Below are 26,465 nucleotides of genomic sequence, written 5' to 3'. Positions count from 1 at the left end.
AATAAAAGAAATAAAAGACACAGAGGACCACAAAACTCACGCAGTGAGTGATAACAGGACTGTGCATATGTGGCAACTTGGGTTAAGCAGTGTAGATCAGGCCCGGCCCTAACCAATCTGGCGCCCTAGGCAAGATTTTAGGTGGCGCCCCTCTTGCATCGCCAGTGTAGCGTATATACTCACAAGAAACCGAAGAGCTTTGTCTTTGACCTTTTTTTTTACTTAAAGAAAGCAAATTCACAATCAGAATAGTTAACAAGATACAAAATTATAAATAAATAAATAAATACAAAAAATTAAAAATGAATATATGAAATACAATCATTTTTACATACAGTACATTCATAAATAGCCTACATAAAGTACAAGATCTAACTAAACACACAAAAAACAAATACAAATAAAACGTGTCAACAAGTTGCATAAAACAAAATAGAAATACAACATAAATGAGGCACTGCACAAAACAAGATATTAAAGAAACCAGTAATGACTTTAACAACTATATTACAAAAAAGGAGATCCTACTGCTGAGGTGAAGGCAACGGGAGGACCACTTGATGCTGCTGCATCACTGGTGGGTTGTGTTGCTGAGGTGGAGGCAGCAGCAGTAGATGTGGTAGATGGCCCAGAGGGGATTCAGAAACTTCAACAAGGCATCTAAAGAGAGGAGTATGTGACACCATTGAGTATTACAGTCTAATAATAAAAACATATGATTCCAGGAATAAAATGAAATAAAATGAAATTATATCATATAATATAAATGAAAAACCAGATATATGTATGATGTTGACTGATATGCAAATTAGATTAGATTCAATTTATTGTCATCATCACAGTGAAATGCTGAATATCAGAATGCAAAGTAGCAATATAATATATCATATGAGAATGTTATGTTATGGTTATCTCTGACTTGTCTTATCTTCATCTTGTGTTGATGTTTTCATATGGTGACGTCCAAAAACAATCATGGAGGGCACGTGCTCATCAGCATGTAGGGAAGGGATGGGGCGCACCGCGGGAGGGGGGTTTGGGTGGGGCGACATAATGTTGTAACATTACAAACATATTATATTATTTCTATTAAATAGGCTTTGCTTTGCATTTAAATTAACGTGGGATTATTTTTGTATTAAGAAATAATAGTAGGCTACCAACTAGTTATAAAAAATAGTGAAAGTTACACTTTTTTTTCCTTTCCCATTTGTGGCGCTGGCGTGGCGCCCCCGGATGGACGGCGCCCTTAGCATTTGCCTATACGGCCTATGCCACGGGCCGGCTCTGGTGTAGATATAAGGTCCGATGGAATCATGTTGTGCAGAGACTACGTGTTCCACATGGCTATTTACTACTCAATTAATATTCACGGCTACGTAGGAGTTACTATCTCATACGTGCGAGATAAACTTGCCCATAAAAAACACAGTAAGACAACAGATATCACAATAGATTTTAAGTCCATTTGCCAAATGGATGTACGCGTGAAGCAAACTCACATGTTTAGGGAAATGACCACCATACAACCTCCAGTGGTCAATGGTTTTCTGTTCACACAAATGCACTGCACATCTTTCTTCTCTGACTCTGTTTGTTTCTCTGGCTGCACGATGGATGCATTGGAGAGGTGGCGTGTCGTGTGTCTGGCGGCTCTTTCCGTGGAGGATATTGAAGATTTCTATCTATTCGGAACCTTGATTACAGGTCTTTTGCTGATTGGATTAGGCATTGCTCTGGTTAATCGAGATACACAGAAAACAGTGACCGCTGTCATTTCCATTAGCTTGGAAATGACATGCTGCCACTTCGCCTGAGACCAAATTCCAATCTTATCAGGCTTTCACTCTTATTCATTTCTTTGTACATTAGCTTGTGTTGACTTTAAGATTTGGTCCTGGTGCCCCTTTTTGTCTTCACTAAAGCACTTTGAGGTTAAAACATTTTTAATCATTAAGCTCCACATAAATGATTAATACAACGAATTTGCTGAAATTGTGCTATTTGCTCATTGCTTCTCAGCTGAGCAAACTGAGTGAGACAACAAATAACTAAAACAAACTCATCTTTCGGGAAATGACGACCATACAACGTTGGAAGGTTGAAAAATCCAATAAAAGCAGCCAGAGCAACCACATCAGTCAAAGTTTTGGTGACTGAGCAGTGTTGAATCAACTTGGAAGATGAATTTCATCATTTTATTTTTCACCTTGCTGTTCAGCAGCTTTATTTTGGCGCAGGAAGGAGACGAAACTGCTCCTAGAAATTCTGAACTCCTGAAAGTGATCGGTGACATGAAAGACAAACTAAGCGCTATGGAAACGCAGATTCTGGAACTGAAAAACAAAGGTAAAGTGAAATTTAAAGATTTAATTTCATTAATAAATTCTTCATTTTGCATATTGTGATTATTACACATTATTATTTGGTTTGGAGGATTTTTTTGTCAACTCAAATGAAAAAAAGTTTGATAGAACGTGTCAAGTCATAATGCATACGCCTCTAGTCAGTATAACAACTGATGCTTTCACTGTCCATGAGAAGACTCTGGAAATGTGACCGGAGTCACAAGAACTATCTCCTACTGAACACCTCAAAGACCAAGGAAATGATCATAGATTTCACAGGTTCAAGCCCCCCTTCAGCCAGTGAATACCTGTGGGGTGGACATTTAGGTGGTGCCAAGTTATAAGTATCTAGTTGTATACCTGGATAAAAGAAAGGAGATAAAAAGTCATAATTATGAGATAAGTCATAATTATGAGATAAAAGGTTGAAATTATGAGATAAAAAGTCATAATAATGAGAAAAAAGTCATAATTATGTTGTTTCAAAAATAAATAAATTAAAGGATAACTAACTGACACTGTATTGTGTGGTTACAAACTAAAACCAACTAAAATGAAAATGAAAATGTCCTTTGTTTTCATCTTTGTCAACATTTTTCTGACAGGATCACATTCATAAATGTTTATTGGTTGGCTGAGTAAAATATATAGATATTGGTTTATTTTGTTGATCTTGTCAGAATGGATCTTGCTCAAGAAATTATAAATTTGTTTAACCTACAGGCTGAAAATAAAGTGATAAGAAGCATACTTACAGCTGTATATTTCATTTGTTGATTCATATGCTACAGTAGAGTGTTTTGTTTGACACAGAGAGAACCACGGTGGTATTCACTGCAGCTGTAGGAGGAGGGGACGTGGCCTTTGGACCGTTCAAGACAGAAACAACTTTAATCTACAAAACTGTCAAAACAAACATCGGCAACGCCTACAATCCATCAACAGGTAATTCTCACAGTTTCTCATTAATCATAAAAATAGATCATGTTTGTATGTGTATGTAAAGGAGTGAGTGTAATGCACCATGTTACCCCAAAAGTTGATCCTTGATATTAAATGAAAGGGCATTGACAGTGTGGGAGCCAAGTTATATTTATAGAAGTACAAGTTAATAAACCATTTCAGTGTGTCTTTATGTTAAGTTAATATCTAAATTTGTTAACGTCAGATAAACATAATTAAATGTGATTCATGTTCATGTAAGAATAATATTTGTATAAATATGTTATTTTTTGTAACTTTTGTGGAGCAGTAAGGCAGGTTACTATGGATGCTCATTTCCACCAAAATAAAAATGAAAACTTGGCTTTTTCCCCATATTAAGTCGAAATTATGAGATAAAAAGTCAAAATTATGAGAAAAAAAGTCATAATAATGAGAAAAAAGTTATAATTATGTTATAAAAACTAGAATAAAAAAAGGATAACTAACTGACACTGTATTGTGTGGTTAAAAAACTAAAACCAACTCAAATTAAAATAACAATGTCCTTCGTTTTCATCTTTGTCAACATTTTTAATACAGGTTCACATTCATAAATGTTTATTGAGATTGGGATGTTACACGACTATGTGAGTCTATTGCCTTCAAAAAGTTCATCACTTTTCTCGAACCAAGATTCAAAACACCCAGAGCTCCAAGAGTTAATAACCTTATTGGGGCTGAGCACAGAGAGCAGCATTCAGTCACACAGAGTGAGTCAGTCAGTTGCACAGAGAGCAGCAGCAGCTGGACGACTGAAACAAGTAGGCTAGTAAACAATCGAATCCCGCACAGCCAACAATTTAACCTACAGTTCTTTACTCAACACTATCTGGAGGAAGCAGGAGTGCTTTCCCTCCAAAAAGGAGCGATTCCCTCCAAAAACAAGCATTATATACGATAAACGTCATTTACCGACGCTCGGAACCAGACCCTGACTGCGCTGGCTCTATCTGATCTCCGATTTCGTAAAGAAACTCACACCAAAGAACTCCACACAACGAAGCCTGATCTCCGCAGCGGGCCCAGTTCTGGACCCGTACCGGTAAGTCTCTGCCTGACGTTCCTGCTCCGTCTTCTCCCTATTGATCACTACTGCAAACACTACTCCAATGCTGTGGGCTCCGATTGGAGCCCCTGCGTGTAAGTGCCTGTGTCCTGGCTCCTAGGCTCAAGCTAAGCTATCTAAGCTTCATAACTGTGTGCACCTTTAGCCCCCGTACTGGCCTCCTTCCTCTTCCTCTTCCACAGATACCTTACACCACACACAGCATGGCTCCACTTACCTCTCCCTCCGGCTGCACCAGCTGCTCCCGCTTCGCTGAGAGGATCACAGAACTGGAAGGACAAATATCCACCTTGTACCAGATCCGTGAGGCCAAAATGCAAATGGATACCATCACCTTCGGTCCTGCGAAATCTCCCTCCTTCTCCATGCCTGGCTCCGACGCAGCTCTTCCCGGCTCGGATGCCGCTCCTGCCTCCGCTACAGCAGCCTCTCCTCCGGTGCCAGCTTCCCCCGCCGCTGACCCGCCTGCGGACACCGTTCCTGACTCCCGGATACGACAGGGGACCAGGCTCAGAGACTTGACCAGCTCCACTCCATCGGACCCTGTGCCCTGGCGCCTGGTCCCGGCTCCCAGAAGGAGAGGGAGACGCTCCCAAATCCCTGCGACTCACCACGACATCCAGCTGGAGAATAAGCTCGCACCCCTCACTTTTCCTCCCGTTGATGATGAACTCCAGTGTCCACCCCCTCCTTCTCCATCTCCATCTCAGATATCCTACGGCTCACTGTTACCTCCGAGGTACTCGGCCACCACACATGAGCGATCCTCTCACCAGAAGACTTTCCGCTCCACGCCGCTGTTTACACCAGCGCCACAGCGCGCCGCCACCATTTTCTCTCCAGCTACCCCACCACTGGAAGTGAAGTCTCCCGCACCCACCGCCTTCTCCACCCCATCGCCACAAGTCACCCCACACTCGACATCCCCGCGCCCCCTTTTTCCTCCGACCACTTTAATCATCGGGGATTCAATTATGCGACACATCCGCTTTTTTAATGCCGTAACGCATTGTTTCCCTGGAGCCACAGTCCCAGTCATACTCCAAAAACTCCCCGATTTGCTGGACACATTGCCGTGCTCCATCCACAGAGTTATGGTCCACGTCGGAGTCAACGATTCATCCCTCCGACACTCCGAGGTGACCAAGTCACACTTCAGACAACTCCACCAGTCTCCCACCAGCAAATCCATATTCATCAGTGGACCGCTCTGTCCTCACGGCTGTGGGATAGATAAGTTTAGTCGAGTCCTCCAGCTCAACTCCTGGCTTCAGTCTGTCTCCAGGAAATTCAGCGTCGGTTTTATAGACAATTTTAACTTGTTCTGGAATCGTCAATCCTGGCTAAAAGCTGACGGTATCCACCCAAATAAACTTGGCAACTACATGTTGACATCCAACCTCCAGCACGCTGTCCAGTCCGACCCACGTGACTGACTATTTTCCCACCGCTCCCACCCACCCACACGCGTCCCCCCCTCTTCTTCTACCGCGCCTTCTCATTCCACTACTCTCTCTACCTACTCCCCCTACAGGCCCCTGCTGTCACTGCACCCCTCATCCCACTCTGTTGCTGCCTTCCCCATCACAACCATTGTATCTGTCAGACCCCTCCGCCCGCAATCTACTCTCAAAGTTGTAAACAAAAATAACCTTTTCTACATAAAACTCAGTGCCCCTGCCCCATCATCCCTCAAACTTGAAAACACCATAGCCAACTTTGCACTACTAAACATCCCCTCACTCACAAGCAAGGGACAGCTCATTCAGGACATCATCAAGGACCATAACCTAGATTTAATCTATTTAACAGAAACATGGCAACTACCCACTGATTTCACAACTTTGAATGAATCCACTCCTCCAGGTTTTATTTACAGCTGTCGCCCACATGACTCTGGCAGGGGTGGAGGTCTCGCAATTATTTTTTTAAGATTCAAATCCATCACCCTACAGTTATCCGGCCCCACCCCCACCATCCTTTCCACCATATACCGTCCCCCCAAGCCAAAAAAGGAGTTCCTCGACGATTTTGCTCAATTCCTGACTCATCTCTCCACACTCTCTCCGAACATACTACTCCTGGGTGATTTCAATATCCACATGGACAATATCAGCAACACTCTGACAAAGAATTTTACTTCCTGCATAGACAGCTTTGGACTCCAGCAACTCACAAACTTCCCGACACACCTAAAAGGACATACCTTGGACTTAATATGCTGTTCTGGTCTCTCCCCCATCAATTGTAAAGCTACTCCCCTCCCCTTTTCAGATCACATGCTAGTTTCCTTTAAAGTCAACCTTGCACTCTCCAAAATCCGTCTCCCAAGCACTATTTCATTCCGTAATATTAAATACATTAACCTGGACACTCTCTCTTCTGGAATCGACTCCCTCCCCAATGCAGACAGTTTTTCCACCCCTGATGAGTTGGTCCTCCACTACAACAACAGTCTGCATAATCTCCTGGACTATCTCGCCCCACTCAAAACCAGATCTGTCATCTTCACCTGCTCCTCACCGTGGTTCACGCCCGCTCTCAGACAACTCAAATCCATAGGACGCCGCCTGGAACCCCTCTACAATAAGACTGGTCTAACTGTTCACAAGGAAATCTATCATAACCACATACTCCACTACAAGAACTGCATTACCAAGGCCAAATCCACATACTACGCAGATCTAATCAGTTCCAACTATGGCAATTCAAGAGCCCTCTTTTCACTCGTCCGCAACACCACTCAACCTCCGGACTCACTACCACCACAGATGTACTCTACCGCCTCCTGCAACACTATTCTATCCTCTTTCACTGCTAAAATCCACAACATACACCAGCAACTTGCTCCCAGTGCCTCTCATAGTTCATCTCCGCTATTTCCATCTGTGCCCCCCTCCCACACTCTCAGCATTTATCCTCCCCCCACTCTCTGTAATTACTGATACCATCAAGAAATCAAAATCATCAACCTGCCGCTTAGACCCCCTTCCAACTACTCTTGTCAAAGCCACCATTCCCTCTCTGGCCCCCCTCATCACACACATAATCCACTCCTCTCTCACTACTGGAATTGTCCCATCACCCCTCAAAACAGCTGCTGTCACCCTAATACTAAAAAAACCTGGTGCAAATCCCAACGACCCCAACGACCTCCGTCCCATCTCCAATCTGCCATTTCTGTCAAAGATTCTGGAAAAAACTGTTGCCACTCAACTCCATTCCCACCTTTCCCGCAATTACATTTTTGAACAATTCCAGTCCGGCTTCCGACCTCTCCATAGCACTGAAACTGCACTACTCAAAATCACCAACGACCTCCTCCTCGCAGCTGATTCCGGTCTCCTCTCCATCCTCATCCTACTTGATCTGAGTGCGGCCTTCGACCCCATCTCACACACCATCCTCCTTGACAGACTCCTCTCCATAGGCATCACGCACACCCCCCTCAACTGGTTCAAATCCTACCTCTCTGGCCGCACACACTTCATCCAACTCAAATCATTCACATCACAACCACTCCCAGTCACCAATGGGGTGCCCCAAGGCTCTGTCCTGGGACCCCTCTTATTCATCATCTACCTACTCCCCCTTGGTTACATTTTCCGGAAACATCACATCAACTTCCACTGCTATGCGGATGACACCCAGCTCCACATTTCCACTGAACCTGAGTCCACCTTCCCTCCCTCCCTCCTCACTGACTACCTCCTCGAAATACAGTCCTGGTTTTCATCCAATTTCCTGAAACTTAATAGCAACAAAACAGAAATTCTTCTCATTGGCACAAAAACCACCCTATCCAAATCTCCCAGTTTCACAATATCCATAGACAATTCCAACATCTCTCCATCCCCCAAGGAAAAGAGTCTGGGTGTCATCCTTGACAGCACACTCTCATACACCTCACACATCAGTCACATAACCCGCTCAGCCTACCTCCATCTCCGTAACATCAACCGCCTCCGCCCCTCTCTTACACCCCACACAGCTGCCATCCTGGTCCACAGTCTCGTCACCTCCCGTCTTGACTACTGCAACTCTCTCCTGTTTGGACTTCCGCAAAAAACTCTTCACAAACTACAACTGGTACAGAACTCAGCAGCCCGCATCATCACAAGGACCCCATCCAGTCACCACATCACACCAATCCTCCAGCAACTCCACTGGCTCCCAATCACACACCGCATCCAGTACAAGGCTCTACTGCCCACCTTCAAGGCCATTCACAACCTCGCCCCTCCATACCTCTCTGACCTCCTCCACATTGCCACACCCGCCCGCCCACTCAGATCTTCTTCCTCCACCCACCTCTCTGTCCCCCCTGCCCGTCTGGTTACCATGGGGAGCAGAGCTTTCAGTCGCTCTGCTCTCTTGCTCTGGAATTCCCTTCCCCCTTCCCTTCGCAACATCACATCTCTCAATCAATTCAAATCACAACTCAAGACTTACCTGTTCAGACTCGCTCACTCCATTTGATCCTCCGCACAAACTCCCCTCCTTAATTGTAATGTATTTGTAAATATTCTGATTTGTTTAGATTGTATGATATGTATGATGTTCTGCTTGTTTTTGTTTTTTTCCATGTTGTAAGGCGACCTTGAGTGCCTTGAAAGGCGCCCTATTAAATAAAATGAATTATGAGATGGACAAGGCAAAAGAAATAAAGGCAACATTTATTGTGACCTTTTTGAATCTCGCACCCAACAAATACGCCATTACAAAAAAAACCTAATAACAACGAAACTAAAACAAAGCATTTAAAAAAATAAATAAGTACAAACTAGCAAACTCACTCTAAAAACTAATTCAAACAAACTGAATTAAAAAAAAAGTACAACTGAATTAAAACTAAAACTAATTAAAAATCCAAAACTATTATAACATTATCCACCACTCTGTTGTTTCCACAGGTATCTTCACTGCACCTGTTTCAGGTGTTTATTACTTTACCATCTTCTATCATGCTGGAGGGGAATCCAGGGTACACTTGAATGTCTACAAGAACAATGAACATATCCTCTTGACGTCTGATCACCCGTCAGATTCTGACACAGCTGATAACGGAGGAAATGCAGCGTTCCTGCAGCTGCAGTCAAGAGACCAGGTGTATGTGCGCATGGGTAACAACTCACATGTTTGGGGACATGACTCCCATACAACCTTCAGCGGTTTTCTTGTCACTCAAATGTGAGAATCAATGCACTACACATCTATTAATTTCTGAATGAAGATGTTTAAATGTATGAAAATCTGGCAAACATGTATGTGCAAATCTGTTGAACCAGATGGTAGTTGCTTAAATAAATTAGTGAGTTTAACATGAGACTCGTATTATGCTGAATTAACCCTTTATCAGGCAAAGAACTATATTTGGTAACTTCAGGTAATATTTTGAGAAAAAAGTTGCCAATTTACTAGATTAAAGTGTCAAATCTACAAGAAAAAAAGGCGCAGATTTAAGAGATTTAAAGTGGCAAATCTGCACGAAAAAAGTTGCAGATTTACGCGAAAAAAGTGGGCAAAAAAGCAACTTTTTTCTCCCAGATTCACCATTTTAAATCTCATAAATCTATGCATTTTTTCTCTCGTAGATTTGCCACTTTAATCTCGAAAACTTTTTAATCAAAAATATTATTTTCGTATGTTTTTTTTTACACATTCTGGCAGTATGTAATATCCTCCAATATTCTCTAGGGTTGAAATTTGGAATTTGCAAGTATTACAATGAGTGTCCTATTAAGGGTTAATGCTTTAATTTATTTGGAAAATTGTAGAAAAGAAGATATTGCTGCTCCAGTAAAATTGTTTTGTTGTAGGTTTTTCCACATACAAAGAGACAAAAGATGAATTAAAACTGTGAACATCCCTTTGATTGCTGTGAAACTTTGGTTTCTTTGCTCTGGTGGTGATTTAGATCGCCAGTGTTAACTTAGCTTATGTCTTTTGACTGTGTCAGTGTTATCATCATGTTTTGATTGGTTTATGCTACAGTACAATGCAAATAATAAAGTTTAATTTTTATCTCAATCTGAGTTCTCAAGTGGTGTCATATCAGTGCTGATCCATATTACAGTTCAAAATGACTTTAGAGCCGTGTCTGTAAGGCCTGCACACTTTTCTTGGCTATCAAAAATAATTTTTAACTCAAGTGTTAAAGTGCATGTTTATTATTTTTTTAGTTAACGAAGGATAGAAATAATTACTACAGTAGGTCAAGGTCAGACAGACAGATACATTTGATAAATGGACGGTGGACTGTGATAACATCAGGGATAATAATAAAACCATAAGTCCAAGACTTTATTGCTTTATTGTTGTTATTGTTGTAAATATATCACAAATAAATGGGTCAATGAGGAAGGGAACACTGTTATTTCTATGATGTTATGGCTGAATAATAAAGATGTGCTTTTACTTTCAACGCTGATACCTGCACTTCTAAAGAAAAGGGGGATTTCAGCAATAAATTGATAAACTACAGGGGTCAGTTCTGGGAAAATATGGATTAACAATATTGAAAACAAGCCATAAAATAAGGCATGAACTAGTTGATTTTTGTAACATTTCCTTGAAACCACAGTTCCTTCTAATGTGCCACACCTCCAACCTGGTTGGCACTGGCAGAAAAATATATAGATATTAGTTTATTTTGTTTATATCGTCAGAATGGATCTTGCTCAAGAATTAATACATTTGTTGCATTGATAGGCTGAAAATATTTCATTTGTTGATTCATATGCTACAGTACAGTACAGAGTCTTCCTTTAATTATTGGATTAGTGACATTTTGTTTCTTCAATATTTCATCTTCAATATTTCACTGATCCTTCTATAATTTGGTGTGTGTGTGTGTGTGTGTGGCATTATGTGCTCAGGGCCATTGAGCAACACATTGTATTCTCACTTGATATTGTTGCCACTGAGAAAGTAATGTTGCAATCATGTGGTGTAAATCCTGTGTAATAGAAGATTTCTACAGGTGTTTATATTGTCAGTCAGGTTGTAATCCTAGACTGTAGCCTGTCAGTGTAAATCTGCTATGATAGAAGAAACTAAATGTGTTTATATTGTATTTTAGGTTGAAATCATTCATTGTAGCCTGTCAGTGTAAATCCGGTATACTAGAAGATATTTACAGTTGTTTATATTGTACTTAACAAGTTATTATTCAAAGGTCCCGCTGGCAAACTCTGCTGTTTTTTTCTTCATCGAAAGGGCGAAATCATTTCGGGAAGTTGTCAAAACAACACTGCAAAGTTTGGCTATTTTGGCAATTTTCAAATCGGTCTTCTGACCTCTGACGTCATGCTATCTCAATAAAAATAGTCTCTCTGTGTTCCCACAAGTCTCCTCTTTACACACATGCCTACTTTATGCAGAAGTGCTCGTCATCCAATCACTGAAAATACAGAAATCTCCAAAATGACCAAAGTCTTTGAACCCAAATCTCAGCATGGATTCTTCTATGTTGTTCCAAAGGTCTTGGCATATAGATGTTATATTCTGGAGCGTTTTCTGACCATTTTTATTCATTCTTGATATTGTGGCGGCCCCTGCTGGTGTTGCCAGTGGGGCCTGAAGTAAGTTGCTGGTTGACAGCGGGGTCGGGCCAGCCCGGCAATCTGCCGATTGAGGACACCTGTGTAGGTGATCTGGGTTTACTATATAAAATGTTGCTCATTCATTCTGTCTCTCTCTCCTTGCAGATAGACGCCTGTCTCCCGCGTGGTGCGGCAGCTTTAGTTTGAGTTTTGTTGATATTCTGTTATGCTCCACACAACATCCACACACACCATACTTTTCATACATGCACATCCTACACCACTGATCTTACTGACTTTCACACCTCATTTTATTGTATATTGTGAATTAATTTATTATTTATGTTAAATAAATATGTTAATCCTTATTCATTTGAAACGGTGCGTCTCTCGTTTTGTCATGGCTTAGAGCCAGCTGTGACAATATGAATAAGATTGCAAAATTCAACAGCAAATGTGTGGAACAAATGGTATCAATCCAAGAATTGTTGCAACAACTTATGAGACATAGTTGAACATGAAAATGGACTTCAGAAAGCCACCAATAATGTTATGACCCTTTATACACCATAATGGATTTAAATAAATAAATTATCAATTCATTACATCATTTTTTCTTAGATATTTATGGCAACTCGACACACAGTGATGAGCTGTATCTCAAATGAATCTTCAGGTTCATCGCTTTCAGATGATGTCACTACTTCTATGTGGCATTTATTGTTGACCTGCTATCTCCCCCTAAACATCCACTGTTCACAACCACCAATTCTCAAAAAAAGGACCCTGAATGGTAACTGGTTAAGGTTGTGATCTTAGACTGCAGCCTGTCAGTGTGAATCATGTACGATGTTTGATAGAAGATATCTGCAGATGTTGATGCCGTCCTTCAGATTGTAATTTTAAATTGTAGCCTGTCAGTGTAAACCCCATATAACCTGCAGGTGTTCCCAACAGACAGTATAGCTTAATACCTACACTAGTAAGTTAGACTACTGGGTTGCAGTGTAAGATAGAGTACAGGGGATGGGGCCTAATCCATACCCTAAATATGGCTTTGGACGAAAACCCAACTCTAGTATGCTGAGAAATGAGGTGGTAAGTTTCATCAGCAAAGGCAAGGGATTAAATGCAATAGTCCTTCAATTATATAAAATATATAAATATATATAAAATACCCCCAAAACTCCTTTGTTTCCTCTCTTCCTCTTCTTTACCATCTTATCATGCACAAGTGTTGTGTCTCTACAAGAACAGACAAAACATGAGTTTTAGTAGTAGTATTATATCAGGACTGGCCCAGAGTAAAGCAAGATATTGTGAGAAATAAAAGTCTCAATCTGATTCTTTCTTTATGTTCAAAACTAATTAAGAGCGCCACCTCAAAGGCCCGCACGTTTTTGTTAACTATCAAAAATAATTCTGAGATCAACAGTGTTGATCATGCTAAATTCTTCATTTAGTTAACGAAAGACAGAAACAATCACTACAGTAGAAGGTCAGACGGTGGACTTTGAAAACATTGGGGACAACAATAAAAAAAAAAGTCCAATACCTAATTGCTTTATTATTATTGGTAAATATATCACAAATAAATGGTATGATGAGGACGGAAACACTGACATTTTTATGATGTTATGGCTGAATAATAAAGATGTGCTGTTACTTTCAACACTGATACCTGCACTTCTAAAGAAAAGGGGGATTTCAGCAATACCTACAATAAATTGATAAACTTGTGATATAAAATACAGTACGAGGAAAATATGGCTTAACAATCTCAAAAACAAGCCATAAAATGATGCATGGGTTCATTAAATGTTTGAACATTTCCTGGACGCTAGAGTTCCTTCTCATGTGCCACACCTCCAACCTGATTGGCACTGGCTGAGTAAAATATTGGTTTATTTAGTTTGGAAAATATTTACAGTTATTTATATTGTCCATCAGGTTGTGATCCTAGACTGTAGCCTGTCAGTGTAAATCCTCCATGATAGAAGATATCTACATGTGTTTATATTGTATTTTAGGTTGAAATCATTCATCGTAGCCTGTCAGTCAGTATGTTTACATGACACTTGAAAAAAACTGAATTATTGCCTTAATCTGACTATAACTGGACAACTGAAGTGCATGTAAACGTGTTAATGTCGCAGTAGCCAGTCACAGTAGCCGGTCACATTAGCCGTTCATTAGCCAGTCACAGTAGCCGGTCACATTAGCCGTTCATTAGCCGTTCATTAGTTGGTCACATTAGCTGGTCACATTAGCCGTTTATTAGCCGGTCACAGTAGCCGGTCACATTAGCCAGTCACATTAGCTGGTCACATTAGCTGGTCACATTAGCCGTTTATTAGCCGGTCACAGTAGCCGGTCACATTAGCCGGTCACATTAGCTGGTCACATTAGCCGTTCATTAGCGAGTCACAGTAGCCGGTCACATTAGCCGTTCATTAGCCAGTCACAGTAGCCGGTCACATTAGCCATTCATTAGCCGTTCATTAGTTGGTCACATTAGCTGGTCACATTAGCCGTTTATTAGCCGGTCACAGTAGCCAGTCACATTAGCCGGTCACATTAGCTGGTCACATTAGCCGTTCATTAGCCGGTCACAGTAGCAGGTCACATTAGACGGTCACATTAGCTGGTCGCATTAGCCGTTCATTAGCCAGTCACAGTAGCCGGTCACATTAGCCGTTCATTAGCCAGTCACAGTAGCCGGTCACATTAGCCGGTCACATTAGCCGTTCATTAGCCGGTCACAGTAGCCGGTCACATTAGTTATTATCAGTAGCGACGGCACAAATTGTCAAACTGAGGTCAACCGAAAAGCGCGCCATATTAACAAGCTGAAACGACACATATTGCACCCAGTGTTGAGGAGGAGGACATGTTCCCTTCAGTTATTCGATTTTCTCAGTTGCATGTAAACTGGGACAAGGACAGAAGTCTGATAAGATGCCAAAATCGATTTTCAGGCATAGCTCGATCAAACTGTGCATGTAAACGCACTGCATTGAAATCCTGTATACTGCAGGACACTAATATATGTAACATTAATAATCAGGAATCACATTCTATATTTGAGTTTAGGCTACTATTTTTAAAATCATATGTGAGTTGTTATTATTTTGCATTTCGTTTCTTTCCCTATTCATCTTATTGTCTTTTATGTCTTATTTAAAGCTCTTTGAACTAAATAAAATCAGTTGGATAACAGATACAAGGAAAATCAGAAAGTGCAGACCTCCACCAAGGCCAATGGTTCAGTCTTCTATTATATTCATTCCTGCAAGCACAATCACTACATATGTCCAAACCAGTCACCAGAATAAATGTTGGCATTGTATGTTTCTGCAAAACACACACACACACACACACACACACACACACACACACAGATATATATATACTTATTATTACTATTTATTTATTTATTTAAATTGGACAAGCTGTTATCATTGTGAAACTTGACTAACGTTGCTTAAACTGTGCTGCAAACACGTGACAGCAGCAACTATTGGAAAAACGTGACAACTGTTTTTTTCCCCACAATCCTGATAGTAAACAGACAAACAAACTGTAAACTTCCTTATGGAAGGTAATAAGATAATAAAGCCACATATCAAAAGGCGATGTTAAAAATTAACAGGTCAATGATAAGCAGCATAAAAGCAGGCAGATGGATCATTCAGAAGTTAGATGACAGATCGTTGTTGAATCAACTTGGAAAATGAATTTCACCAGCTTAGTGGTAGCGTTGCTGTACATCGGCTTGGTTTTGGCCCAGGAGGATGGTAATGCTGTTGAAAAACACTCATGTTATCCTGACATGTGTGATCTCATGAGGGAGGTTGTTGCCATGAGAGAAAAACTTACAGCGGTGGAAACCAAACTGAAGGACAGTGAAACCAGGCTGATCGACAGTGAAACCAGGCTGATCGACAGTGAAACCAGGCTGAAGAACAGCGAAAACCAGATTCTGGAATTGAGGAACAAAGGTAAAATGAAATTTAGAGATTAAATTAGAATGTATTAATTAGAATTAATTCAGCAGTAATTGTGTTGTTTTAATACTCATTATTTAGTTTGGATGACTTGTTTTTGTTTCAACTCAAATGAAAAAAAGTTGTGTCATGTCATAATGCATCTACTCTTGTCAGTATAACATAGAAACAACTGATGCTTTAATTTTACATGGGAAGACTGGAAATTCTTATCTGATCGTGTGTTTTGTTTGACACAGAAAGAACCAAGGTGGCATTTACTGCAGCTACAGGAGGAGGGAATCAGGCCATTGGACCCTTCAACACAGAAAAAATTCTCATCTACAGAACTGTGAAAACAAACATCGGCAGCGCCTACAGTCGATCAACAGGTAATTCTCAGTTTCTCATAAATAATAATAAAAAAATCATGTTTGTATGTTTATGTAAAGGAATCTGTGTAATGCACAATGTTACCCCAAAAGTTGGTCCTTGATATTAAAGGGCATTGACAGGCCTGCCAAACTCAACAAAAGTAAGTAAGTAAGTAAGTAAAGTTTATTTATATAGCACTTTTCACAGATAAAATCACAAAGTGCTTTACAGAAGATAAAAAGAAAAAAATAAGATTGGGGAACATAAGACAATTAAAACACAGTTAAAACACAATGAAACATAAAACATTATGAAATTATATGTACAATGCATGGTGGTCATCCAAATGCCTGTCTGAAAAGGTAGCTCTTAAGGTGATTTTTAAAAGAGTCCACAGAAAAAGCAGACCATACGGGGAGAGGCAGAGAGTTCAAAATTTGGGTGGCACATATTCAAATAATCGAGAGGAGGGAAGCCACCAAGGACCCGACCTCAACCTAAACAAAAATCTAAAGACGACTGATGATTTATTATTTGACATCTTAGTAATTAATTGAAGAAGAAAAGAAAAGAAAAGAAAAGAAAAAACATGTCCACCACTCTGTTGTTTCCACAGGTGTCTTCACTGCACCTGTTTCAGGTGTTTATTACTTTACCATCTTCTATCATGCTGGAGGGAAATCCAGGGCAAGCTTGAGTCTCTTCAAGAACAATGAAATTATCGTCCTGACGTCTGATCACCAGTCAAAGTATGACACAGCTGATAACGGAGGAAATGCAGCGTTCCTGCAGCTGCGGCCAGGAGACCAGGTGTATGTGCGCATGGCTAAAAACTCACATGTTTGGGGAAATGACTACTGTACAATCTTCAGCGGTTTTCTTGTCACTCAAATGTGAGAATCAATGCACTACACATCTATTAATTTCTGAATGAAAATATATAAATGTAATAAAATCTGCCAAACATGTATGTTAAAAATCTGTTGAACCAGATGGCAGATGCTCATAATATTAGTCTTTAATTATTGCTTCTTCTTTTTTTCATTTCATTACGGTGAATTTATGCTACATTTGGAATTTCTGGAAGGCATTGCTGCCCAAAAAACAACTTGTTGAGTTGATTAGGTTTGCACATTGAGAAAGAAACAAAAAGATCAGTGCAAACACTCATTCCCATTACAATGTCAGTCTGAAAATCATGTAATTATTCTATAATCATTCCTGTGTTTTAGTTCATTGTGATGAAAAGATGATGTTTGTATTTAAGAAATACAATTGTAAAATTATGTAAGTAAGTTTGTGTTTTTTAACCTTGGTCCCCCTTTATTTTCTTGTCATTATAATTATTGTAACTCACCCGCCCTAATGTCCACTTTTGTGTTTTACAAGGCTTGTTTGCATTGCAACTCTAGGTACGAGGTGTACACCAGCTGTACAGCAACATGGCAGTAAAAGGTTTTATAGTTGTATTAATGTGAGACATTAAAATGTTTAAAACAAATGGGTTTGTCGACTGATATATGATATAAGCATTCTTTTTTAGTTGCCAGAAGTTGCATATTTACCATTGGGTCTTGGTCATTCATTCTAATTTCATGATCGTGCCATGAATTTCTTTTGGTTTATGATTAAGATTATGTGTAACAATATACTCCAGCCATTAAACTCCACTAAATTATTTAGACAAAAAAGTGTTCTGTCAAGAAAAATAGGTGTCTAAGAAGAAAAGTTTACATTTCACGATTTAATGTACTACAGACACTATATCAGTCAGAGCTTAGATGACAAAGAGTCTACAAAATCGTTTTGCTGTGACCTGAAATTTAGTTTAGTTTTTTACTGCTAGCAAACAGATGAGACAAAATGGGAGGTACCTATACGTTAAAATGATAACACAGCAAGCTTCAAATAAGCTATCACAACATTTGATTTAGATTTTAATGGGTGCATATGGTTACATACGACTCTTTACATTCTTTTTGAATATGTATATGTCCTTTCTGTTGATACTCTTTATTTCTGTGTGCTATGCCTGGCATATAAAATGTGTTTTATGCTTTGCTAAATACATTTCTAAGCAGCATTTTTACGAAAGGTCATAATGCAGATTATTGCTATTTTTTTTTAAATAAATTAAATAATTAATAATATAAATTAATCTCTAACAGATACAAAAACTCCTCAGTCTATTATATCAATACACTAAGACTTTTGGAACAACATAGAAAAATTCATGCTGTGGTGGAATTTAAAAAAAAGAAGAAAACACTTCTGTTCTCTAAACTGCTGAGAAATCCTCTTATTATCAATATGGATATCTTTCCTAGGTATACAGCTTTCATGAGGGTGTGATTATCCTAGAGTTTTTGGTAGCTAATTTTATGCAGTGGGGTCAAGTTTTAAAAAATGCTCTCACTGCAATGAACTGGCTATTACAGGGACTAACATCATTACACATGAAAAAGATTAATTAATGCACAAGAGTCTCAGTTTTCCAGTGATACCCGATTTATGTAATTCAAAGCCTGTTTAGGGACGCCAGTATGAAAAAATATTCACATGCTATAGTTGAAAATAATGCATGGGAAAAATGATGTGCTTTTGCTTTAACCCATAAGAACCCAGACCCAGTTATCCTTAAAGGAAAATTATGGGGGATATACCACAGACCAAGTGAACCACACAGAACACATTTATGATGTTTTTAAAAAAAATACTACCCCTAAATATGAAAGATCTGTGATGTGACATATATATTGGGCACATTTTCTGCTTACAGAAACACAAATTTGCCTTTTTCTTTGGATCTCCACAACATTTATCAAAATTGTGACATTAATAGTGCTGTTTAACAACAAATTATTTTTCAGATTTGTTTTTAAGTAACAAAATAATAATAAATCAATAATAAATAAAAACAAATAACCATTTGCCTTTTTGTTTGCATCTCCATAACACATATCAAAGTTGTGACTTTAAATGCAATAAAGGACACCCTATTAACGGATTAGAATTGTTAAATGGGTTTAAACTTAGCCTCGTAACAAAAAATAAGCTTTTTGAAATTAGATACTTTTTCACATTTCTGTTTCAAGTCACAGCCACATTTTAGAGAAGTCACTTCTTGTCACAGTCACATGACCACCACACCAGGGTGTTGAGTATGTGTTGCTTAGGGATCTAATGAGTTAATGTGAAGCATAAAGCTGAATATGGGAGATTATAGAAGATTTAAAGTGTTTGTTACACCCGTGTCACCGTGGGTTCTTATGGGTTAAACTGCATGTTACCGTCATAAGGTGGGGATGTGTGTAAAGAGGAGAAATCTCTGAAAGAAAAAAGCGGCAAAAAATATCTGAAGTTCCACAGTTGAAACACTGGAATAAAGCCCTCCAAGTTCTTCATACTGTACAATGACCATCTGGTTCATGAACTGTGGAGGAAGTTCAAAAGTGCATTTTCCTTTCCGTTTAGACAGTTTGCAATGATGCAATAGCATTAAAGTGATGATGTCTGTGTGAATCTGCTACGTTAACTGACCCATCAGGCCAGGGACATTGTATACCTAATTTATGGGTATGACATTTATGGGAAATAATGTTGTATTTAAAAATTATATAATAAAGAAATGGTTGGTAGGTAGTGGGGCACTTCAGTTTTTTATGTTTTAATAGATAATATAATTAAGGTGAGTTGTTGTTTTTTTTTAAAACTCCAACACTGATTCCTGCACTTTTCAAAAGAAAAAAGCCTCAAATAAAGTGATAAATGTCTATTATGATACTGAAATGCAATTCCAGGGTAATAGGGACTAACAATTTAAAAAACAGGTTCTTTCTGCAACTGCTTGATAGAATGCAACGTTAATTTGGAAGCAACATCGATTTCAACATCTTTAGAACTTCCAACCTTGGATCACATTTTCCTGTCAAGGACTTTTTTGTTATTTTCGAAAATATAAATGTCATAAATATATTCCCTGCATTGCCCTGCAGAACTCACTATAATTAATGCTAAAGGTCTATAAAATATGGTATATTGTGTATTAATATATATGCAGATTACATGTGTTTACTTTATTTTAACACATTTACAAACACATTTAACACATTTATAAAGTCAACTTTTTTAATCCAGTGTTTTCATTATTTATCATTACATAAATAGCACAGGTGTTGGAGCATTTACTATATTTCACCCTTGTGTGTTGATGTAAAAATATTACATTTGTTGTATTAAGTCACATCACTGCAGACTGCATGCATGTTGCTGTTGAGTTTTATGAATATCAGAGGTCATGTCCTGTATTTTTCAATGCCTCAGCATTTTATTTTGCACAATTCCCAGCATCCAGTCCACCGCACACTTCCAACAAGTCCACTTCCTCATTTACAGAAAAAACATCTGGTTTGTGTCGACCTTTTTATAAGGTCAGAGGAGCTTTAAAAGCAGGACTTCTGTCAGAGATTCAGACATCAGTTGGTATTGATCTCCCTCCAATATTTACAGTACAGAAGCTGGCTGATCAGAGCAGGTGAGACATTCTCCTTATCAAATACATAGTTTTACTATATTATAATAACTTGTTTTGTTATCGTTTTTATGAATTTTCTTATGGCATTTTTAACTGACAAAGAAAGTCAATTTTATTTTGTTTATTAGAATTTTTTTTTTTTTTTTTTTTAATAATTTAAAAAAAGCATCTCCTATTTTTGTAATGGTTGTTATTATTATTAATAAATGAATACTAATGATAACATAAATAACATTAATCATAAAAATCTTAGTTCCCATGCCCATCTTTCTGGTAAAAAACCTTTACTCCATTATATAGTTACATAGCAAAATGTTGTTTGCTTTTATATAAATGCCCAAGATATGATACATTAAACAAATAATTAGAAAAAAAGAGCTTGTTGAGAATCTTCCTTTAATACATCCAAGATGAAAAGCTTAAATGTAAAGTTACATGGTCCTGAACCACAGTCTGTGTATCAGATATTAACCTTCTGTCAAGCTTTTAGACCAAGTGACAATACTGACTCATTCTTTCTGCACCTGCAGACAAGATGAAGGTCCTTCTCCTGATCGCCGTCACTTCCACCCTGGCCCTCGTTCATGGGAACAACAAACCTTGTCAGCCGAACCCTGACACCGGTGCGTACAACAGATTTGTTCGGCGACACTTCATTTGGACCTCCTTCAACAGACGATCCAAGACGGACTGGGAGCGGTGAGTCAAAGGGTTAAACCAATGAGTTCATTGTCAAATCACTTATACCCCTTTCCGACCAACGCGAACCTCAATGTTTTGCTGGGCTGGTGCTGGTTCACAGCTGGTTCAACTGGTATGCTCGCCTTGATCACTATGGACGGTGATTTTGTTCGTAATAACACTGAACATAAGCTGTTGGTGTTAGACTTTGTTGTAAGCTAATGCTAGCTTGATAACGCTAGCCTATACTGATCACATTGCAGTTAAACAATTCAAATAAAAATAGTTGGTCTTGTTGGTCATGATAATCGCGCTCCCAGCCCATGACGTGTGTGGTAAAATAGTATTAGATTCTTGATATTTAAACAATACACATTAACAGCACAGTGAATTAAATCATGTCTCATGGACAAATGGGCAGACAAGCCTACTGAAGTTGATTTGCAAGTATCTAAACTGGTTCCCAATCCACGTTTCTATTGTTTCTTTGAAGTTTCTCTCACTACTTTGCAATGTCTTGTCCCTGTATGCTAGCTACATTAAGTAAATCACTTCATCTGTAACTTCCCCCTGTTCTTTGATCATGTAAGGCTGAAACTCTGTATATAAGGAAGAAAAGTTTACTTTGAGAACTCTCTCCATGCATGTAACTAAAGGCTTTGATACACGTGAGTGGTTCTTGGTTCCAGACCAGCAAAGAGTTGCTGCCACTATTGAACCACTTTTCCTGTCTGAGAGCCGGTTCTTTGGCTGTCGAAAAGCAAAGAACTGGTTGTAGATTAGGCACCGGCTCCAAACCGGCCCTGGAACCGGCTTGGTCGAAAAGGGGTATTACAGTAATGCATTTATTTTAAAAACAAATTACTTTTGATTACAGTATTTACATGTGACAATGGCTACATTTAGACTGCAGGCAAAAGTGGCCCAAATCCAATTTTGTGCTCATATGTGACTCAGATGTGAACAGTCACTTTTATATTATCACTCTAGAGCGACAATCATCACTGTTCTACCAAAAAAAACAACCAAAGAAAAATATCAAATCTGAGCAAAAAAAATCTGAATTTCATTAACACCTGCAGTGTGAACATAGCCTAGAGTCGTGAAACTAAGTTGTGCTTTATTAATGGCAGTAACTTTGCATTGATCTCATTTTACAGGTACATAAGGTGGTCTGGACTCTGCTACAGAAGAATGCTGTCCTTTGTCGAGCTGAGAGATAGGCTACGCGTCATGCAGATCTGCAATGGATTTGGCTACCCGGTGTTAAATGGCCATCCGGGCAATCTGTGCATCGGTCTTGGAAACTTTCTGGTGTATGATCTCATAGTGGACCACAACTGCACAGTTCAAACTCTAACGCTGCGCATAAAACCTGTGGTTGTGGCATGTGATAAAATTGCAACCCAGTGCCTTCCTGTCCTTTTTCAGAGGTACACCGGCCAAACGCCAGACAGGTCAGCTAGATGCAAGTACAGTCCAAGTTCTTGGAGGTTCAGTAGACACTGGATTCCAGCTGTCATGCAGGCCCTGACATCTAAAAGCTCCGCCCGCTAATTCAAGTCTTTCTTTTGCTTATGTTAAATGTTTGATTTTGTTGTAAAGTTACAATTGATTCTTTCTGATACACATTGGAGCCTGGTCACTCGTGTGTTATAGTATGTAGTTTTGCTATTTTCACTACTTTCTCCATTACTGCAAACATTTTGTAAAGCTGTATTAAAATTGTTTGTTTTTTTGCTTTGTATATTTTCAAATAAATGGCTTAAAGCTGCATTAATAAAGTTAACATTGAAGCATATGTGCTGTTGTCTCAATAATGTTGTATTGCACGTACTTACAATGACCCTGGCTTGTTCTCATGTGTTATGAATTCTTACCCAATGCTTCTGTGGTTTTCTTGCACCAGGTCATAACCACAGTGTCTCAGTGTTTCCTCATCTCAGCAGAGTGACTAGCTGGCCACAAAAGGGATATTCATTTCATATGAAATCCCTGTTTGCTAAAAAATGAAATTAATCAGAAGAAGAAAATGGTTGTGCAGATACACGTATGAAGTTGAAGACATATTGATACATAGAAGCTATTAGAAAGAATGCACATTGAAGGCACTTCTGCTGTGGCTTCACTGTTCAGGCCCGGAGGCTTGGAATCACGTTTGTGAATGAGTGAAAAATACAACGTGTATTTTGTGTACTTTATTGTAGATACATTGTGAATGGGGATGTATAATTATATGTTACTAGAATGTTGAGACCACAGGTATGCCACGGATGGATTTTGTTTATTTGTGCATGTTGAACTGACTTTAATGGAAATGCAACAGCAACATCCATCTCAGCCTCTAAAAAAGGTGTCTGGATCCCCCTTCTCGCTACTAATTACAGTACTCACATTTTTGTTGTTGTTTGTTCTGCATACTTACAGTCTGACATCACTAAATACATACAAAAATATCCAGAGATAGATATTGACATCATATAAAACTAGGAGAAATCCATTAGTCAACCGTATCATGATATCATGTCAGGAAGGTAAAAAAACGTGCCAAATTTGAGTTTGAGTTAAGGCCTTTCAGTTTTTTTCCCTTCCGAGGCTATTTGAATGAAAATGCTTCTGTGGGTACCCACAAGTCTCCTCTTTACATACATGTCCAGTTCATAATGATGAAATGCAGTTCAAGGCAAGATAGATTTCATCAGGCATTATTTTTGCCTATTGCATATTGATATTTCTACATACTGGGGTCAATAAGCAGCCTGAGAATGGCATAAATTTGATATCACTGGAAAGCTGAGATTCTTGTGGATTCAATGAACAACGACTATACACACACACACATACACACCAAATTATAAAAGGATCAGTGAAATATTGAAGATGAAATATTGAAGAAACAAAATGTCACTAATCAAAATGTCACAGAATGTTGGAATAAATCCTGCTTATTTATTATATAATTAAAGGAAGACTATGTACTGTACTGTAGCATATGAATCAACAAATTAAATATTTTCAGCCTATCAATGCAACAAATGTATTAATTCTTGAGCAAGATCCATTCTGACGATATATACAAAATAAACTAATAATAGTAATATCTATATATTTTACTGAGCCAGTGCCAATCAGGTTGGAGGTGTGGCACATTTGCAGGAACTCAAGCTTCAAGGAAATGTTACAAAAATCACACACACACACACACACACACACACACACACACACACACACACACACACACACAGTTTTGTGTCTGAAAACCAAATTATTCCAATTTTATGGGCAACAGTGTATATATGTTTGCCACTTCTATGTGGCATGTATTGTTGACCTGCTAACCCCCCCTAAATAGCCACTGCCTAATGTATTTTGTGTTATTTGCTGTATTGACTGGATGGTCTGCAGGTTATGCAGTATGCTTGCATGTATTTCCAAAGGCCTTAGCATTTTCACACATTCAGTGACTAATCCTGACAGGTTCTCATGATCAGTATCTTCATACAATGACTGAACTTCCTCATTCACAGTTGATTTGTTTCGACACAAATATGCAAATTTCATGTGCTCGGTCATTGTCACATATTGTGAGATTAGCATGATTACAAGTTAAGGCAAGGCAGCTTTAATTATATAGCACCTTTCATACACAGGGCAACTCAATGTATTTTACAAAAAAACAGAATCCAAAACATATTTGATTAAAATGGAGCATAAAATAACAATTTGTTCAAAAATTATTGAAAGAACTTACAGTGCAAATAAAATATTAAACTTTTAAAGTGTTTTGTAAGGAGCTCATCCATAAGCATAAGAAAAGAGAAATGGTTTTAACCTGTATTTAAAAACATTCACATTTGAGGCTGATTTCAGTTCTGTTGGTAGTTTAAATGCTGCTCCACCATGTTTAGTTAGAACTCTGGGCTCTATCTACTGTGTGAACCCTGCTGGGATTATATTCTATTATCATGCCATTTGTGTATTCTGGATTTAAACCATTCAGTGATTTATGGACCAGTAGCAGAACTTTAAAATCTGTTGTATAGCTGACTGGGAGCCAGTTTAGAACTGAAATAATATACTCTGATATCTTTGATTTGTCACAACTTGAGCTGCAGTTTTTTGATGCTCTTTTGGGGGAGTCCAGTCAGAAGACCATTACAGTAGTCGAGTCTACTGGAAATGAAAGCATGTATGAGCTTCTCCTGGTTTGTTTGGGACATGAAACCCTTCACTCTGGATATGTTCTTTAGTTGACAGAAGGCTGTTTTGGTGATTGATTTGAATTGACTAAGATCCGAGTTGAGGTAAGATCCGAGTCGATCAGCACACCAGGGTTTTAGACTATTTGGTTTTTAGAGACAGTCTCTCAAGGTATTTACTAACAACAATCCTCTTCTCTTGTTTACCAAAAACAATTATGTCAGTTTTATCTTGATTTAATTGAAGGACATTTTGGTTTATCCAATTATATATTTGCTCTAAACAGTGACACAATTACTCTATTCGACTGTAGTCATCCGGGACAGTGCTAGATATATCTGTGTGTCATCTGCATAACTATGATAGTCAACATTTGAGTCTGCATAATTTGACCCAAAGGCGGCATACACAGTATATATGCTGAAAAGAAGGGGTCCAAGAACTGACCCTTGAGGAATGCCATATGTTATAGCCACATGATCAATAAAATTAATGGGAAATTACATTTCCTCCAAATTAAATGAAAATAAGTAACATTATCATATTAAAAAGTAGAATAACAACCTTTGCATGAATCTTCAAATGGCCTTAGAATTTCACACTGTAGGTGATTAATCCTGACAGGTTCTCATGATCACTATCTTCATACAAAAAGTGCACTTCCTCATTTATAGCAATACAAGTTGCAGTTGATTTGTTTCGACACTTATGCAAATTTCCTGAACCAATAATGATTCTAGACATATA

At 38.7% G+C, this 26,465-nt stretch overlaps 2 protein-coding genes across 2 annotated transcripts; both read left to right on the top strand.

Annotated features, from left to right (window-relative positions):
- Positions 1–2,135: 2,135 nt before the first annotated feature.
- LOC131988975 (complement C1q-like protein 2) lies at positions 2,136–10,702 on the top strand. The gene is made up of 3 exons (XM_059354121.1): positions 2,136–2,349; positions 3,162–3,293; positions 9,312–10,702. Exons 1-3 carry the CDS (start codon positions 2,184–2,186, stop codon positions 9,590–9,592), a joined length of 579 nt encoding a protein of 192 aa, XP_059210104.1. The 5' UTR covers positions 2,136–2,183; the 3' UTR covers positions 9,593–10,702.
- A 5,020-nt stretch (positions 10,703–15,722) lies between these two features.
- On the top strand, positions 15,723–17,608 carry LOC131990052 (complement C1q-like protein 3). The gene is made up of 3 exons (XM_059355439.1): positions 15,723–15,943; positions 16,189–16,320; positions 16,920–17,608. The coding sequence occupies exons 1-3, from the start codon at positions 15,775–15,777 to the stop codon at positions 17,198–17,200; spliced, it is 582 nt and encodes a 193-aa protein (XP_059211422.1). The 5' UTR covers positions 15,723–15,774; the 3' UTR covers positions 17,201–17,608.
- The last annotated feature ends 8,857 nt before the right edge of the window (positions 17,609–26,465 follow it).

Source organism: Centropristis striata, chromosome 17 (genome assembly GCF_030273125.1).
Source record: "Centropristis striata isolate RG_2023a ecotype Rhode Island chromosome 17, C.striata_1.0, whole genome shotgun sequence".
NCBI lineage: Eukaryota > Metazoa > Chordata > Actinopteri > Perciformes > Serranidae > Centropristis > Centropristis striata.
Note: the sequence above shows the minus strand (reverse complement) of the source record. Positions and strands in the feature narration are given on the sequence as shown.